General features: G+C 42.6%; 1 protein-coding gene across 1 annotated transcript in view; it reads left to right on the plus strand.

Annotated features, from left to right (window-relative positions):
• Nucleotides 1–203: 203 nt before the first annotated feature.
• ZCCHC17 (zinc finger CCHC-type containing 17) overlaps nt 204–19,351 on the plus strand; it is a 38,835-nt gene continuing 19,687 nt past the window's right edge. The window contains exons 1-7 of the mRNA XM_074976526.1: nt 204–270; nt 1,544–1,721; nt 4,449–4,506; nt 6,028–6,128; nt 9,933–10,024; nt 10,772–10,872; nt 16,548–16,690. Of these exons, the coding sequence (XP_074832627.1) occupies nt 1,656–1,721; nt 4,449–4,506; nt 6,028–6,128; nt 9,933–10,024; nt 10,772–10,872; nt 16,548–16,690 (561 nt within the window). The 5' untranslated portion in view covers nt 204–270; nt 1,544–1,655. The remainder of the gene's footprint in view (nt 271–1,543; nt 1,722–4,448; nt 4,507–6,027; nt 6,129–9,932; nt 10,025–10,771; nt 10,873–16,547; nt 16,691–19,351) is intronic.

Genomic DNA, 19,351 nt, shown 5'->3' on the forward strand with positions numbered 1-19,351 from the left:
CTCCGCCCATTGGACAGAACTGCCGATGTTCCTCGCGCCGATTGGTTGCGAGCAGCAAGCGCGCCGCCAGCTTCTTTGCAGTGCGCTGATTGGGTAGAGCTGTCCTGGCTTGCAAAAGGATTAGCTGAGCGAGCGCTAGCATTGAGCGCGGCCATTGGCTCTGTGAGCACCACTCACGAGTATGCTGTGTGGTGATTGGTGGGCGCGAGGTTCCTCCAGTCAGCTTGTAACGGAACGTAGGTGGGATGGCGGCGGTGGAAGTGCTTTGGAGTGAGTGGGGGCTGTGTGGCTGGTCGGAGGTAGTTGGCCGGGAGTGGGAGGTCTCTAGGGGCATGTGAGTTTCCAACTCTTCACCCGAAGTTTGAGTGGGCCCCATGGGCTCCCCGCCTCCCGACTCCCCGCTGGCGGCCCGCGTGCTCGGCGCTGTACAGCCTCCCCGCCCCCCCGGCCGGCGGCCCGCGTGCTCGGCCTGTACAGCCTCCCCGTCCCCCCAGCCGGCGGCCCGCGTGCTCGGCGCTGTACAGCCTCCTTGCCACCCGCGCTGGTGGCCTGTCTGCTCAGCGCTGTACAGACCCTGTGCAGCCACCCACCATAAGCTCTTGTGGGGAAGGGTTGCAGCTTGCCGTGTTTGTGTCAGGCTGTATAGTGCTTCTCTTTAAGGCCCAGCTCATAGAGCCAAGGAGGAAAGCCTGGAATCGCACCTGAAAGCGGCAACACTGGAGGGTGAATCCCAAATGTGATGTTCTGCTGGTTCTGTACCATAGTTTCTAGCCATGAGGGTTGGCAAGACTGGAGATGCTGTGCAGTTGTTTTCTTGTGGGTGTGTCAGCACCCTATCCTTAGCGCCATTCTGTGGCTGACCCACATACTCTAGGGAGGCCATGGGGATTGTGAACTTCCTTTTAGAGGGGGAGGTTAAGACAAGAAATTTTAGGCTCTTTTTGTTTCCTTGCTGGGTTTTAGGCTTGTGTCGTGGGCACTAGAGAAAAGAACAGATTACAATTAGCCCAAATACAATCATTAAAGAGCAATACAAATTAAGTGTATATGAGGCTTCTGTTTTCTGAAAATGAGGCCAGAATTAGCTGGTGGTATCAGAGACAGTTTGCAGTCATGGTTATATATTTTGCTGGATCTGCTTAGGTCCTGTAACGCTCAGTATTTGAGCCTAGTATTTCAGATATGCACCTCAAACAGCGTTCCAAAGGAGGATATTTTATCACCCTTTTACACTGTAACTGAGAGAAACTGAGGCATAAATTCAAGTGATTTTCTTATAATTGTATAGCAGGTTATTGGCATTTGTATCATAGAGGAACCCTGGTCTTCTGATTCCTCAACTTGTCCTCTACCCACTGGATTGCACTGCCAAATCATTCGGTGTGGGCATGAGACACTATGCTAATGGATATTCAGGAATTAGTGTGACTAGTATGAGTGAAAGTGGGGCAGATAAAAACCTTCCCTGAAAAACTTCCCCAGAGGCCATTTCTTTTATCACTAATGAATTTCTTTCACCAAGTGTTGTCTGTCTTTATTTCAGTTATGAATTGGGTTGCTTCACAGCAATAAATGGCATATCTATTACATGGAAAGAAACTAACTGCAAGGTTAGGAAAGAACTGTGGAGTGCATGCTCTTAGAAGAATTCTCAAATGAAGTCTGTGAGACCTGAGATAATGGAGACTTTGCCTGAACTCTATGATGTCTTCCAAGGAGAGGTATGTATTGTCTTTGCTTAGGGTCACAAAAATATGTGGGAAATGTGAATGGTGCGGGGTATTAAGAAAGGATATAAAGCCTTTCATTTTTAAATCTCCAGTTCAGAACCAGCTCTAGTTACTGGCAGTAAAGCTAAGTGACCTGTGTGAAATGAGCTGATGTTGTGTACTTTGGTTCATGGAGAACAAAGGTCCACATCACAAAAGTTGAAGTCACTAACTGAAGTCTCAAACTGACCCCTTGTTGGTGTTCTCAGTAGAGAGTTTAAGGTGGGGTGGGTAAGAGGTGGGCTGGCTCCAGCCTGTGGACCACCCACTGGGACTTAGGCAAAGAGCAGCCCCATGCTTTCAGTAATTTCCTGCTCCATGTAGTTCTCTGCTCTGGACCCTGCGGGGAGGCTTTGCGTGCTGTCCTGGCCCCCTAGCAAAATCTCTCAGATCCCACTGGCTGTATTTATGGTTTTGGTAGGACAGTGAGAGACAGCACATGTAGTCCCTCTTCTCCTGCCCCCCACGCCCAGAGAAGATAGTCACATGCTGCAGCCTCAAATAACGCAAAACTGCTGTCTGCTCCAAGGCTAGGTAAGAGTCTCCTCTGGAACCTTAGCGCCTCCCTCTCCCCAGGTCACCACCCAAACCCTTGCAAACCAATCCCCATCCCCCCTCCTGATCCCATCTCCCTTCCAGACCCTGCTCCCCCTCTTATGCTCAACCCCCACACCAGCATCCTCTCCTGCACCTATGCTGCCTTCCAGACCCTGCTTCCCAAGCCCCTGCCCCAGGTCACAACCCCCTCCTTCACTCTCTCAGACCCCACACTCTGTCCTCCACCTCAGTACTCTATTCTGAGCCCCCTTCTATGCATGATCTCTGTTCCAGACCCTGCACCCCTTCTATAGAAAAGTTCAGCCTTTGACCACTTACCAAAACCTTGGAGTGGGCCCTCCATCAAAAATTATTGCCTACTTCTGGTTAAGGAGTACATAGATTAGAGGAGTGAAAACTCCATTTTCCTTGTTTAGGTTAGAGTTGATGCTCATTAATAAGGATGAGAAAAGGACTTCTGTCCCTAGAGCTGCTGCCTTTTACCAGCATTCTCAGATTAAAAAAATATTTAACGCTCTTTTTTCTAAGTATTTTAACTAGAGTTTTGAGAACAGGCTGAGATTTTTATTGCAGATGTTATTTCATTAGTTGCCTACGAAATAAAACTGACAGGAGCTACACTGCTGGTGCAAACACCTAATTCGGAACAGTAATAACTACTAATTTGAGAGGGTTAGCTAAGAATGTGTATTCATAACCATGCTAGTCCTCTCATAGGATGGGAAAAGCTGTCTTTAGAGAATTCATGCTGATTATTTTTCTCAGCTGAGTTTTCAACTCAAGTGTGGGGGATCTGAAAGTGTTATTGCTTTAATTTTCATATCACGTGAAGCTTGGGGATAAAGCTTTCCATCCTGCCTCATGCTGTGTGATATAATAGACTTTAAAAGTTGGAAACTGTCTTGAATTTAATAGCTGCAATCAAGAATATTTGTTGCTTAGTCTGGCACAGCTCAAAGTCCTGAATTGAAATACCTGAGCTCATTCCACATATTGGGGTCTAAACTTGAAAATGTGAAGTTGTTGTTAGTTTCTTATTCTTCTAATTAAAAAGGGAAATGAGATAGTGTCTGCATTGTTATTTTGGAACGCAAGTTTTCGTGGGCAAAGACCTGCTGATGGTCTTTGCCCACGAAAGCTTATGCTCCAAAATATCTGTTAGTCTATAAGGTGCCACAGGACTTCTTGTTGTTTTTGAAGGTGCAGACTTTAACACAGCTACCTCTCTGATACTTGACTGCATTGTTGTAATGAAAAGAGTCCTGGGCACTATTTTCTTCATTAAGAATGGGAGAGGACAAGACTCAAATTACAGGTGTCAGGCGAATGGTAATGAGCTAAAGAGCTTTTAAAGTCTAGATTGGTCCAAACCCGACTTCAGGCCCTGATACCATAATAATGTTTCAATGAAGCTCTGTGCAGGCTCAGTTGTCTAATTTTGCACAGAGTTCATTGTGTAAGAGTGGCTGTAGTCAGATGTGTGTTTGCTATCAGATGCTTGTTATAGCTATGTGAAATTAGTTGATGGGTCTCAGTCCACGTACTAGTGGACAAAACTACCACTGCTACAATTGGCTGTTATTCGCCTTCTTGTAGGCGGTCTTATTGGAGAGGCCTAGGTTTGAATTGAGCATGGAGGGAAGGGTTATCTTCCCCCTTAGTGCTAGGATGAGAGCCTTCAGAGTTTGAAGTTTTAGGGATGTTTTTGTTGCTTGTCTAGTGTCTGTTCCATAGATGAGCATAAGACCATTTCCTGGCTGTAGCAAATGTATTCAAATGGTAAAAGAGCAAAATAGAAGTTAAAATATTAGCTCCAGCTGCAGAAATAGGCTGTCCTTGAAAAATGCCTTTTTTCAAGATTTGTTTGTAATCTTGCGGGGCATGAAATAACCATCCTGTGCTTCTGTGCATGTGTGAGAGATGAAACAATAATTGTTTTTATGTAGCTCCCCAGTTCCAAAGCAGATAACATGAAGCAGACTCAGGAGGCAAATTAGAAACAGCTGAAACCAAGTAAGTGCATGGAAAGAGTGTGGGTTGAAGGGAAGGAGAAAATGAGTCAGAAAATGAGTGTAATGTATACTCTCTTTCAATCCTTGAATATATTGATTTTCTTCCCAGGTTGCTGCTGTAACAGAATATGGGGCATTTATAAAAATTCCAGGCTGCAGAAAACAAGGTTTGTTTTTCTGACTAGATTTTCAATCTTGGTTTCATGCTGGTTTGCTTAAATCATACAATTCTCCCTTTGAAGAAGGTCATAGTATTTTTCAGAAGAGGTTACAGAATAAGTCTATTCCTCCCTCTACGCAGTTGCCTGAATCCAATTTTCTATTGTGGGGTTTGGTTTCCTGCTGAGCTCTTGATTATCTTATGTGGAGCTACAAAAGAGTTCCACGTATGGTGATAGGGCTATCTAAATACTTGCATTAATCCTGAACATACTAATTTTAACATTTTTTCTGTAAATGAAAATAAATGTTTCCTGGTCATTGTAAGTTATCTTGGGGTGGCATTATAAGGCACTAGACGAGTGTAGTAATTCCCTACATATTCAGGGCTTGACCTGTTTAATTTCTGTTATGGATGGGAATTCATAGATGGAAGGAATCATAATGGTAAATAATTGACTGGGCTCCCATCCCAGCCTTTCGTGATTATTTTTCATGTTGTTGTGTGAAAGACTGGCACTAACAGGTGAATCGGAATATGCAAGAGAAATAATATTTTCTTTGCACAGTTTCACTATCAAATGCACAAGGTAAACAAACCAAAAAAAAGTATTAAATATCTTTTCTGCAGTCTGAATTGGCGTGGTACTAAGGGTGTTACTTGTTATTTGTGACAAGTAGTAAGTTTTCTGATGCAAATGTGACTTTTTTTTTTTAAAGGCAACTTAATTTCTCTTGAGATATGATTATGAAAAATTACATCATGGGTTTAGTAGTTATCTTGGTTAAAAAAAATCCCACAACAAATATGTAGTTTTTCTCCCTTAGCTGTATTAGGTCCACAGGATTGGCAGGCAGTAATAAAAACTTTTTTATGCCTCCTTAAATTAGCATCCTAACAGACAACACAGGTGCTATTTCTGTGATTTACTTTTTTTATTAACACCACACTAAAGTCTAAAATATGCAGCTTCTCATCTTCCCCTTCCCACAGAAGTGATTTACATTTGGAATTAATTAGCACTGGGTTTCACACTGTAGGTACATAATGCTTTGTGGATTTCTGTAGTCCATTGAAGTCCTTGAGAATTTTGACCCAGTCTCACAGTAAGTTCTGTATGGCTGGTGAGGGTTCCTATCTGCATAGAACTTATTGCACCAATACCTTTGTTTTCCATGCCCTTTGTGTGCCAGTAGACTTTCAGGATCAAACTCTATAATGTACATAGTTCTGTGATAATTGAATCATCATTTGTTAACTGTCAGGTTCTCATTTTTTTCCAAGGGCTGCCCAATTAGTTGATTTTTGAGCAGAGTTTGGTGGGTTGTGATAGCTGCATTTGGTTTATACTTTTTTTTTAAAGATATAACTCACACATTTTTATTCTGTAGGAAAGGGTGGTTGGGGAACCCAGATATTTCATTTCACCTAAGGATACTCCAGCACTTGACTTTCTGATTTCCTCGAGGAGAAAATGTTCAGCCGTGACCAATTTATTTTATTTTTTCCCTCCCAAAAACACTTCTAGGCCTTGTCCATAAAACCCACATGTCAGCCTGCCGGGTGGACAAACCCTCGGAGATGGTAGATGTTGGAGACAAAGTATGGGTGAAGCTTATTGGAAGAGAGGTACAATTGCTTTTGGCACCTAAAGCACTGTGTAAATGAAGAAAACTAAATTTGCAACAACAGCAAAGCTTTTAATGTTAAAAAAAGCTTAGTGTTCCAATCACTTTAGTGCATGATGCTGTTTGTTGTGAACACAAGCTAGTTGTGTTCCTCCCCACATGAATGCTTAAGAACCAGCCTTTTGTCTGCTTTGCATGGATTTGAAAGATTACATAGCATTCTTTATACAAGTAGGAGTTCATTCTTGATCAAATATAGTTTTGCCTTCCCCCTTACACCATTGTTCAGCCCAGTGTTTACGGGTTTGCCTGTCACCTTTTTGGTGACTTCTCTGTGGGGTGGTTGTATAGCATTTGTGGTATTTCTGAATTTATTGGAAGGTAAAATGTCACATAAAGGTAAACTGCTTGCCTAGTGGAAAGGACTCTAAACCCAATCCTGTCAAAATCTGAGAATTTTCTCAATTCTATTTAAGGGAATGATCTTTCTTTGACAGGCTACTAATAAAATGTTTGTTTTTATTTTGCAAGTCTTCTTTTAAAAAAAAGGGGGGGGCTTGTGCCCTCCTTTGTGATGTCTAAAGGTCTGATAGGATGTGTATGCATTTTTAAAAAGTGCCTTTTTATTTAAATATACTCAAAATTACTTTTCAAGTTGGCAGTCTACATAAAAACCTAACTTTTGTAATTATTAAAATCACTTAAATACAGGTTGTATCTCTTTGGTCCAGCACCCTTGGGATGTCACTGAAAACAAACAAGGGATTTTGCTGGATCAGGGAGGTTGAAGCTGCTGTTCATGGCCTCCCCACTGCCAGCCCTCTGGCCACCGGCTCTCTGGCTGTGGTTTGCCACCACAGCTGGCCCTCCTGGCCCCAGAGCTCTGGCCATGCATAGGGCTGCTGGAGGACACCAGCTGTCCAGCCCCAGTGCCCAGTTGGAGGGCGGGGGACTGGCCTGGCATCACTACCTGCCTGCGGAGTTGCCAGCTAGTTGCCCTCTTGCCCCATCTCTCTTGTCCAGGATATTGCTGGCCAAGAGAGTGCTGGGTTTTGGAGGTGCAACCTGCATCTTTTAAAAAAAAAAAAAAAAATTAAATAGCACACGTTTGCTGTTGAGTTCTAAAGCTCAAAGTTGAGAATCCAGTTGAGACTTGTAAAAATAATAAACTTGTTTTCCTCTTTCAGTTTGAGTAGAAACTAGTGTGAGGATGACATTTATTAGTTCTAAAATCGTGAAGTGAGCAGAAATAGTTAAATTGACCAACTACTGAAAATATTTAGTTTGCTTAATAAATCATAAGCTTTAAGTGTAAAACACGTTTTGATCATCTTTTTGGTTTCTGGCACATTTAAGAATTTTTTTAAAATCTGGTTTTATGCGTTTTAAGTTGGATATGCATTCAACTAGAGCTTGAGACAGATCATAAAAAAAATTAGTCAGCATACTAATTTCAATACCTGCTGTTTGATATCCTATTGAGAGACTAGCAGAATGTAAAAGTTATTGTATGATGAGATTACATTATTTTTTTCCAAACACACAACAAAAATATTTAATACTTTTACCTTTTCTGTATCATTAATCATTCTATCATTCTGTGTAGTAACAAACCAGTATTGTTGTCTGTACCAGTGATGACTGTCTGCGTCACGCGTAGGTGTAACTTTTAAACCCCTGCCCTCAACCTTCTTTAGCATTTTTAGAGTGCGTTCACGTAAGGTTTCAGTTTCACAACCATCACTTACCTGGGGTGGATGTGCCTCTCCTGCCAGTCCAGGCTATAGATGTTCAGTGAATTGGTGCCTCATTGTTACTTAGAGCAGCAGATCTGAGCAAGGTCCTGCATCTCTAACTTCACTCTTTGTGCAGGGCCTACAACAACGAGAATCAGTTATCACCTGGGATAAGCAAACTGTTTATTTTTAGGAAAAAAACAACGACATGCAGATAGGTTCCTGCATGCTTATTGAACATCCTAGATAATAAAAAAGTAGTCATGTAGCACTTTCAAGACTAACAAAATAATTTATTTGGAGATGAGCTTTCATGGCCCTGCCCCATTTCTTCAGATTTGGAATTAGATCTAATATACAATCTCCTGTTTGCAGCAGTGCTGAACTATTGGCGCTGACCAGTGTGTGTGGGGGAGAAGGGGCTCTGCAGGGACAAAGGATGCCCTGCAATCATCCCTCTCCCTTCCCCCAAGAGCTGCACTGTGGGATAGTGCCCTGAAAGCAGCTATCTCATCAGTCATGGATATGCTGCAGATGTGAACGCACTCTGATACCTGTGACCTAAGTGAGTTTGCAAACCAACGCTTTTCTTTGACTGGTTCCCTATAGCCCAAGTCTGTTTTAAACTCAGGGTATGCCTACACAGCAAAGTTATTTTGAAATAACAGCCTTTGTTTCAAAATAACTTTGCTAGCATCTACACAACATAAATGCTATTTCAAAATAGGTAAATTTCATTCCACAAGGAATCTCATCTATTTTCAAATAGTTATTTTGAAATAGGGGTTGTGTACACAGGGAATAGCCTATTTTGAAATAAGTCATAGTGTGTTCAATGGCTCTATTTCAAAATAGGCTCTATTGTGTGTAGATGCTGTTTCAAAATAGCTGAGGGTTATTTCAAAATGCATTTGAGCCAAGTCTACACAGCCCCTCCCTTCTGGAAGGGGCATGGTAATAAGCAAAGGAGAGTATGCAAATGAGGCATGGATTTAACTATCTCATGCCTCATTTGCATATTCCTGTGAGATTTTGCTTCCTTTGGAAGCTACAGAGACCGGTGGAAGAGGTTGTTCCAGAAGGAGCCCTGCTTCTGAAACCTCCCATATTCCTTCAATGTTTGAGGAATAAGGGGGCTTTCAGAAGGCAGGGGTTCCTTATGGAAGGGCCCCATCTACGTGGCTCTGTAGCTTCCGGAAGGGGCTCTTCTGGAATCGAAATCTTGAGGGAATGTGTAAATGAGGCTCAAGATCTTTGATATAAATATGCACCTCATTTGAATATTCCCCTTTGTTCATTACTATTTCCCTTCCAGAAGGGAGGGGGCTGTGTAGATGTGGCCTTTGTATATATCAGTGTTGTTTTGAAATAAACTCTTCTGGAATAGTTTATTTTAAAATAAGGCTGCTATGTAGACATACCCTCAGACTTTATGTATACCAAATTATTTCTTTGTCTTTTGGTTGTTAGAAAATCCAGCTTGTACCTCAGATTATTAGCTATAGAAGCTGTCAAGCAACACACCACCTGGTAAACTTTCCAAGATAATATGGAGAGCAAGAGCATATTAGATTCAGAAAAGATCTTTGTATATGGAGAATTAAAACATTCCTATTTACATAAAAGGACAAAAGTGTGTATGTAGCATAAAGCCTCAAGCTTGAGGGCATAAACCAGCCATGAACCTGCCTAGGATTACGAAGAGATTTCCCTTGTCAGGTTATTCCACAGTTGTCCTTTTGGAATTTATTGCATGACTTCCCCATCCCCCATTGGTACCAGCCACTATTAAATCCCTGATACTGGCTAGATGAGTCTATGATTTTATTTCTGAGATAGTTGTTTAAGTAATATACTAGAGTCTATTAACTAAAACACAGAAGTGTAAATAAAACTAAAATATGCTTGTTAAAATTAAAACATTTTATGAGGTATCCTTGCCTTTAGTGCACTCACTTTTGTACTAATTGATGGTTTTACTTGTTCTTTTTGGGTTTCCCTGTAGAGAGTGGAAACTAACCAGGTTCCGTTACGACTTGCTTTTTTCTCTCTGTGTTCATCTCTTATAGATGAAAGATGACAAGTTAAAGCTGTCTCTTTCCATGAAGGTTGTCAACCAAGGAACAGGAAAGGACCTTGATCCAAATAATGTTGCCCTTGAGTAGGTAAATCTGCTTTGTTGGGTGCAAAAAATTAGCCTGGTGATTGTTGCTTTCTTTTGTTCTGTGCCCTCCCATTACAGAGATTCAGTTTTCCTGCCAGGATGAAGGAAGTAGCTCCCTCCTGAACCCATCAGTGCTGTACTGAAGTGAATGCCAGGGTTGCGAAAGAACAATCTTAAGATGTTCCCTCTGCAGCACTGTCAGCAAAGGACTGCATTTGAATACCAAATTTTAGCATGCTAACAAAATGTGCTGTTCATAATAACATGTCCATGGAGATTTTCTGTGCTGAGGGTGTATTTATTTCTTTTGAGCTTACAGCCATGCAAAATTTCCACGTTTAGCTTCTCAGGCACAAAATCACCTTGCCTGCCTTTTTCTGTGATGACATTTTACTACTCCATCAAAAATAATTATTTGATCCTAGGTGTATGTCCGTGTACATTATGTGTGTGTACATATATTCATAAAAAGTTGGGCAGTAGTGAGTTAACTTTGAGTATAATGGCCTTATATTTTAGCTAAATATGTGTTCCTATATTCTATGAAGCTGACTTTGAAATGAGTTCTCTTGTGGCTTCCTCCACTAAGTAGTCACCTGTATTCTGCAGAATTGTTTTTATTTAGTTGCTGAACTATGGATTTAGAAGCTTAAATTCAGGCAGCCTTGTTTGAAAACTTCAGTCTGAGCTTCCAAGAAAATGTATGCAGATTGGAAGACAAAAGTAGTTCTTGTCTTTCTACAGTCAGGATGAGAGGAGGAAACGTTCATTCAGAGACTGCACTAGTCAGAAGATTACCCTGGAAGCTGTCTTGAACACTGTCTGCAAGAAATGCGGTTGCAAAGGTACATTTGTGCTGGTTCCATTTTATTCAATTCTAATTTTTGTCTTGACCTTCATTTATGGAGGTATCAGTAGTGACTGCATTTAGGGCAGTGTTGATATGTTCAATAAAAATGTGCTACACGATTCTGTTTCTCACTGGAAAGATTGAATTTAGGCCTCTAAACGTAACACACTTAACTCTTCAGAGGGTAAGTAAACTTTCTGTCCTTTTTAACTATTGCAGAGGAAATATGTAGAAGTGCTCATTCTGGAAGAAATGATTCTCACAGCTGTGCTCTTTTAGAGTTCATATAGATTAAAAAAACAGCTGCTTTGTATTCCAACTTTTCTGTCACACAAATTACACTTCATAGCATGAATACCATTTTAATTTTACAGTTAAACTGGAAAAAAAACAACTTAATTCATCTTAACTGTTTGTTACTTCAGAAAAGACCAGTGGAACTACTTACTTCTGTCAGCTCCCAGGACCTGGATGTTTGCTTATGAGTAGTTCTGCATTAGAATCGCTACTCAAACACTCCATTTTAAGATATGTGCAAGAGGCAAGTTTGGAAGAATCAGATTTTTATTGGTAAATGTTGATTTTTTTACCAGGCACGCACAGACCAACACAAAAGATTTCTACCTAACGTAATGTAACATAAGCAAAGAAATAGAAATACTGCATGAATATGAGATACACTTAAGCCTTACAAGTGAAACTGAGAGTACAAGACTCCTAACTGGCATCAAGAGTGAGTATGATAAGTTTATGGAGGGGATGATAGGATGGGTAGAGTCCCACGCAGATACAAATGTCTACCTGTGGATGCAGATATCTGTGGATAGACATAGGTATTCACTGACCGCAGGGCTCTACTCCCAAGACACCCTGTGGCCAATGGAGAGGAGTATGGTCCAGTCGCTTGTAGGAGCCAGTGCTCTGCACCAACAGCTCCTCTCAGCCATCCAGGCATACTGTGTCTCCAGCCACAGCATGTCCCTTTTATGGTGTCAGAGCCCCATAGGGCGGTGAGCGCTACAGCTGCACTGCCCATGAAGAGCTACCAGATGATACCAAATGAGATTAATGGGTAGCAGGTTCAAAACTAATAAAAGAAAGTTTTTCTTCGCACAGCGCACAGTCAGCCTGTGGAACTCCTTACCAGAGGACGCTGTGAAGGCCAGGACTCTAACAGAGTTTAAAAAAGAGCTCCATAAATATTTGGAGGTTAGGTCCATAGATGGCTATAAGCAAGGGGTGAGGTATGGTGCCTGGCCTTTTGTCGAAGGCGGGAGATGGACGGCAGGAGACAAATCGCTTGATCGTTGTGTTTGGTTCACCTCCTCTGGGGCACCTGGCACTGGCTACTGTCAGCAGACAGGATACTGGGCTAGATGGACCATTGGTCTGACCCAGCATGGCTGTTCTTATGTGCTGGCTTCCACAAGCACCGGGACCATTATCCTCTCCGTTGGGCACAGGATCTCTTGGGAGCAGAGCTCTGCAGATCAGTGGATAGTGATACGTATTGACGGCTGTCTGCATCTGCGGGTATACATCTGTACATGGGCGCAGCTGTAAGGCAGTGTTCTCGCTGGTGTTATCCATCCATGGGTGAAGCATGTGCAGATGTGCACCACCAACAGAAACACACACTGCTGATTGGATGGCTGTGGGAGCTCCGCTAATCAGCTTTCCTAGGCATCCACCCACGTGTTTGGCTTACAAGGAACGCTGCTCTAATGAGAGGACTGCCTATGATGTCGTGTGGCCTGTCTGTACCTATCCGTAACGAAAATCCCCAACGGCTGGAGATGGGACACAAGATGGGAGGTTTCTGATTTACTACAGATAATTCTTTCCCAGGATCTGGCTAGTGTGTTTTGCTCAGTGTCTAACTGATCGTGTGGGATTGGGAAGGAATTGGCAGGTCAGATTGGCAGATAACCTGTTGGTTTTTCACCTCCCTTTGCAGCACAGGGCATGGGTCACTTGCCGTTTTAAACTAGTCTAAATGGTGAATTCTCTTACATTCAAGTCTTTAAACCATGATTGAAGATTTCAGTAGCTCAGACAGAGGTTAGGGTTCTGTTACAGGAGTGGGCGGGTGAGCTGCTTTTGTCTGCAATGTGCAGATCAACTGGAGGATCGATTCATTCCTTCTATCCTTAAAAGTCTGATTCTTTGCATACTTTTGACGTGAAGTTCACAGTTTGTGTTCAATAGTTAATAAAGCTTTGCCTTTTTAAGTCTCAACATCTACTGTTAAATAGTTCTGCAAACTTACAGGGTTTCAGAACCATGAATATAAATTGATAAAAACAGGAAAAAGGCATAAAAATGTTTCTGTCAAAATTAATATTGGATGATCCCAAGCCTAGATATGAGGGTTGTTTTGGAAGTGAATCTTGGCTTAACTGGTGATTTCCTTAACTTACATTGATTTTTGTTGATGAGTCATATAGTTAAACAATCTTAGTCTTATTTTGCCTGCAGAATGGTTACCATGCCCTATTTTGTTCTCATATATTACATGGTTATTTTCAAATGGCTATTCTGGACTTTTAAACTGTGCTAAGAAAGCTTAAAAGCAGTTTCTGCTGGTGCTAAATATAGTTACCTCTCCAGTATAGACTGGGTTAGTCTGATTAACTCTTTTAAGTGGCCTGTGTTCTATTCAGTCACCTGGGTTGGTTATTCAATGTGGATTAAACCAGTTGAACATTAAATGAAACAGCCATTGTAACAGGAGAGTCTAACTACTGCATCTTTTTTTAAAAAAAAAAACAAAAACCAAAACCACCCTTCAACAGTAGTTTAGGTATCTGAAATGTAGGTTGAACCTCTCTCGTCTGGCACCTCAGGACTGTGGGACCTGACCAGTGCCAGACAAGAGAATTTGCCAAACCATGGGAGGTCAATATTGTCTAGCATGTTACCGACACTTACATTTCTTACTGGGCTTTTAGAAGATGGGTAATTTACAGCTAAATAACAGCACAACACTGAGAGCCAGGATGGGTGGCTGTAAACAAACTTTATGGGACTGGGGGAAGCTTGGCCATGCCCCTGATAAGTGTCCATCCAGCTACCAGAGATCCTGCCAGATTACAGGTGTTGCAGGGTCCCAGATTAGAAAGGTTTAATCTGTACAATAGAAGCAATTGAGAAACCACCATTTTAGGTGGCACATTAGGACCGATATCTGATCCCAATTTAAGTGTTTGAAAGTACTGAATTTTATTTTTATAAATAAAATATATAAACTCAAAGATTTATTGCAATTAATTGTAAATTAATCAAAGGGTATAAATCCTTCTCAAACATATTAAATATCTTTTTGCCCACTTATCTCAGTGCTGCACAGAGATGGATGAGCATTATTATTCCCATTTTACAAAAGAGGAATGGAGACATAGAGAGGAAGACACTTTTTTCCCCCCAAGGTCGTATAGCAAATTAGTGGCAGAGCCAGCAATAGAACACAGGCCTTAAATCCTAGGCCAGTGTCCTATCACGTGAGTCGTCTACCTGAAACTCCTTTACATGGGACCTAAGTTCTCTCTTGTGCTCTCTGCTGAGATGAGCTATAAGGTAGCAACCTCAAATAAGAGACACCCATCACTGAATGGAGATTGAAATAGTAATGGTAGTCCATTGATCCGATGATGACAAATCTGTGCATATCATCTGTTGTTGGTCTCATGGTGTGCCCTCTGGTGACTGTATAAGCCAATTCTAGACGTGCACATTTTGCCGCAGATGGTGCATGGGAAGTTTGCAATCCGTGGGTTGTGCATTGCTGATGCTCTGTGATGTCGTTCGCGTGCCTCTTATAGACACCAGCAGCGGTCTTCCTCAAAAGCAATGCAGGTATTTCTGACTGTTGCACGCCACGGTGTTCTGTCACTGGCGGCGTCCTCAAGGTCCCTAGGTTTGATACTGCTGTACTGCAGATGGGCTTTGATGGTATCCTTGTAGCATTTCCATGGACGACCTATGCGCCAGGTGCCCTGGGAGAGTTCACCATACAGAAGCTGGCGAGGGATTCTGTTGGCATCCATGCGGCTGACATGACAGGTCCAACGTAGTTGTGACTTCATAATCATCATTTTGATGCTTGTCATCTGGGCTCTCTCGAGGCCCTCAAGATTGGGCACTTTGTCTTGCCAGCGGATCTTCATGATGTTACGGAGGCAGCGCATGTGGAATGCTTCGAGCTGCTTGATGTGATGCCTAAATAGTGTCCATGTTTTGCACCCATACAAAAGAGATGAGAGAACAACAGCTCTGTACACACGCAGTTTTGTTGACATCCAGATGTTGTGGTTTAGAACTTTGGCACGCAGACAGCCAAGTGCCTGGCTCACTTTGGATATTCGCGTGTTGATCTCACTATCCAGTGATCCATCACTGGATATGACACTATCCAGGTATTTAAAGTTCTCCACTACTTTAAGCCGAGTGCCATCAATGGAGATACTCGGGACATGAGCATTTGATCCAGGTGCAGGTTGATGGAGAACTTCTGTCTTTCTGAGGCTGATAGTTAGTCCGAAAGGTTGCGGGGCCTCAGCAGACTTGTTGACAATATGCTGAAGATCGTTTTCAGTGTGAGCCATAAGGGCACAGTCGTCGGCAAAGAGTGCCTCAGAAAGGAGTTTCTGCACTGTCTTAGTCTTTGCAGTCAGGCGACGGAGGTCAAAAAGTGAACCATCATGCCCGTATTTCAAGTATATACCTCGATTCAGATCTTTCAGTGCATGGTTAAGGACGCATGCAAAGAACAGGTTAAATAATTGAAATAGTATTGGACTTTTAATAGTATTGTTACAGCATCTTCCATCTGTCCCTTTGTAGAGAATTCATTATGGACACTAGAGGCCCTGTTGCAGCTGTGCTTGCAAGTGGAAGATGTACTGGAAGAAAGTTCTAGACAGAAACTTCTTGTATAGCCCTACACTGGCTGTGGGAGGAGCTCTGTTGGGGTTTGGTCCCCGTACTGGCTTGGGCAGGGGCTGGCATGGTGAGGGGGTAGTGGAGGGGCTCTGAGGGCTAGGCCAGGCCTCACGCAGGTTGGGGAAGGAGCTCTGTTGGGGGCTGGGCTGGGCTGAGCTTGCTATGGAGGGAACAAGGTAGGACCTTTCCCTGACAGACAGATGAATGGACACAACAAAAATAATACAGATGATAATCACAAAAGTTGTTCAAATTGACGAGCAAAACACATGCATGAAGTGATTACTCCCATCATTTATTTTGGTCACTTTCAAAGGACTCCATTGTGAAGATCAAGTTAATTTATTATTTGTATTATGATAGTCCCTAGGGACTCCAACTGAGATTATCACCTCCATTGAGCTAGACTTGTGCATGCACATGATGACGGTCCCTGCCTTGGAGAGCTCCATCTGAACAACCAGTCAGAGGTGAGGAGAGCAACAGAAGGGCAGAGGAGGAGAGAAGTGTCTTGCCTTAGCTCTTTCAGCAAATCCAGAGGAGCAGTACAACACTGACTTGGTATTAAACTGCCATTATGTCACTTCTAAGGATATTTTACCATCAACAGGTTGAAGTAGTCACTTTAGAAATGGGCTCCAAGTAGAATCTTCATTGTGCTCCTCAAGAGAAATAGCTCTCAGAGGGGAATTCATTTTGTTCTTCTATATTTCAAATGTCGTTTTGCAGGTCATTTTGCCAAAGAGTGTTTCATGCAGCCTGGGGGAACCAAATACAGTCTGATACCAGAGGAGGAGGAGGAGAAGGCAGCAGAATATGAAGGTGATAAGAAGTCAAGCCACACCGAGAATTCTTCAAAGAAAAGAAAAAAGGTACAGGTTGTTTCCTTTTGATATTAGACAACCAAAAAATGGACCAGGTTACAAATGTGTTCTTAGGGAGGGAGTTAATCTGCCTTGCAAAGTGGTGACAAGCAGGCAGCTCCTCCATTGGGGAAAGGAATAGATTGAAGTTTAGCACAGTTTCTGTGGTGAAATGGGCATTTTGTGCAAGTTTTTTGCCTAGTTGTCTTTAGATTTGTTCATTTTTAAGAAGCCTGGCTTGGATATTTGAGGTTCTTGTTACCATACCATACCATAATCTCATAATGTCATCAGTGCTAAGTCATCCACTTACCATTTCTTTTATTCCCTGCTCCAGGAAAACAAACGTTAGAAATGAGCTACCATCTAGTGAAGTAACCCTGACTCTGGTTTATCTCCAAGTTGTCACTGTATAATGGTGGTGTGTGTTTGGTGGTTTTTTTGTTTAGTTCCCCCCCCCCCCCTTTGATCTACCACTTCTTTGAAGTCCATAATGGTTTCATTTTTGGTCCAAATGATCCCTCTTCTTGAAGGAGCTCTCATGGGATGGGAGAAATCTTTCTCCTCAAGTTTTTTCCACCCCATCTGTTGATTATATATTAGCAGAGCACTGGAAGCTAGCAATGGGTCCTTCATGTCATGTCTGCCCCTCCTTGTCACAGTTCAGGGCAACTCCACCTATGTTTCCCTCTTGGGGTCCATCATGGGCTCCACCCCTCCTCCTCCCCTGAGGCCCCAGGCTCTTTAACTATCTCTCCTGGGCAGAGACCTGCATGTCTCTCCCATCTGACTGGAGTTTTTCCAACCTGCAAAGATCCCTACCTACACTGCAAGTTTCCCAGCAAGTCAGACTGACTAAGCAGCCTCCTTTGCTTTCTCTTCTGAGGCTTTACACAGAGTAATTGCCCCTAATTATAAATTACCACAGAGTCCTTTCTAAACAAGAACATATATTCTTAAGGTTAAAGTGTTACCAAATATGCTCCTTAAAAATAAGAGGACCTATATGCGTGCTAATAAGCTTACCAGAAAATGCCTCAGTTCGAATAGGGTGCTGGCAGGTGATCAGCCCTTTTTACCCCAGAGAGGGGAGTTTCATGTTGTCACAAGTTCATAATAGCTTCAATTCAGAACACTCACACCCATGAATCTGAGAGTCTCCCCTTTATGCCACTCAAGACTTGAATCTTCAAATTCCAGAAATAGGTAACAGCAGGTTTTTCCACAGGGCATAACTTCAAAAGGTTGGTTCCAGACATGGGAATTTGAGTTTACTTTATCCCACATATTTCCTAGGAAACCCTTTCAGGTTTGTTTGCTCCAAAGGTATTTACGTGTCTGTTTAAAATACTGTAGTCCTTTGATGCTCGTATGACTTTCTAGGTTTAAACTGGTCACATCTGCCCCCTACAGAAGTTGTATACAGTCTCTTTAATAAAAATTGAATTTTGTTCATAGAAACATAGAATCATAGGGCTGGAAGGGACGTCAGGAGGTCATCTAGTCCAGCCCCCTGTCCAAAGCAGGATGAACCCCAACTAAATCATCCCAGCTAGGGGCCTTGTCAAGCTGGGACTTAAAAACCTCTAGGGATGGAGGTTCCATCACCTCTCTGGTAGTGCATTCCAGTGTTTCACCACCCTCCTGGTGAAATAGTTTTTCCTAATATCCAACCTACACCTCTCCTTCTGTAACTTCAGACCATTGTTCTTTGTCCTGCCGTCTGTCACCACTGAGAAGAGTCTCTCTCCATCCTCTTTAGAGCACTCCTTCAAGAAGCTGAAGGCTGCTATCAAATCGCCTCTCAGTCTTCTTCAAACTAAATAAGTCCAAATCTCTCAGCCTCTCCTCAGAGGTCATGTGCTCCAGCCCCTTAATCACTTTCATTGCCTTCTGCTGAACCCTCTCCAATGCATCCACATCCTTTCTATACTGGGGGGTACAGCACTGGACACAATACGCCTGATGTGGCTTCACCAGTGCAGAGTAGAGGGGAATAATTACTTCTCTAGATGTTCTGGAAATAATTCTCCTAATGCACTCAAATATGCCATTAGCCTTCTTGGCTACAAGGGTACACTGTTGATTCATATCCAGCCTCTCAACCACTGTAATCCCCAGGTCCTTTTCTGCTGCACTGCTACTTAGTCCCCGGCCTGTAACTGAGCTTGAGATTCTACTGTCCGAAGTGCAGGACTCTGCACTTCTCCTTGTTGAACCTCATCAGATTTCTTTTGGCCCAATCCTCCAATTTGTGTAGGTCACTCTTGACCTATCCCTACCCTCCAATGTATATACCTGACCCCCTTGCTTAGTGTCATCTGCACATTTGCTGAGGGTGCAATCCATCACCTCATCCAGGTTATTAATAGAGATGTTGAACAATACTGGCCCTAGAACTGATCCTTAGGGTGCGCCACTTGAAACCAACAGCCAGCCAGACAGAACCATTGACCACTACCTGTTGGGCCTGTCCATCAAGCCAGATTTCTATCCATCTTGCAGTGTATGTATCCAATCCATACTTGCTTAACTTATGGGCAAGAATGTTGTGGGAGACTGTATCAAAAGCTTTGCTAAAGTCAATGTATATAACATCCATTGACTTACTCATGTCCACAGAACCAGTTACCTCATCATAGAAGCTAATCAGATTGGTCAGGCAGGACT

This window comes from Carettochelys insculpta, chromosome 24, assembly GCF_033958435.1.
Source record: "Carettochelys insculpta isolate YL-2023 chromosome 24, ASM3395843v1, whole genome shotgun sequence".
Lineage (NCBI taxonomy): Eukaryota > Metazoa > Chordata > Testudines > Carettochelyidae > Carettochelys > Carettochelys insculpta.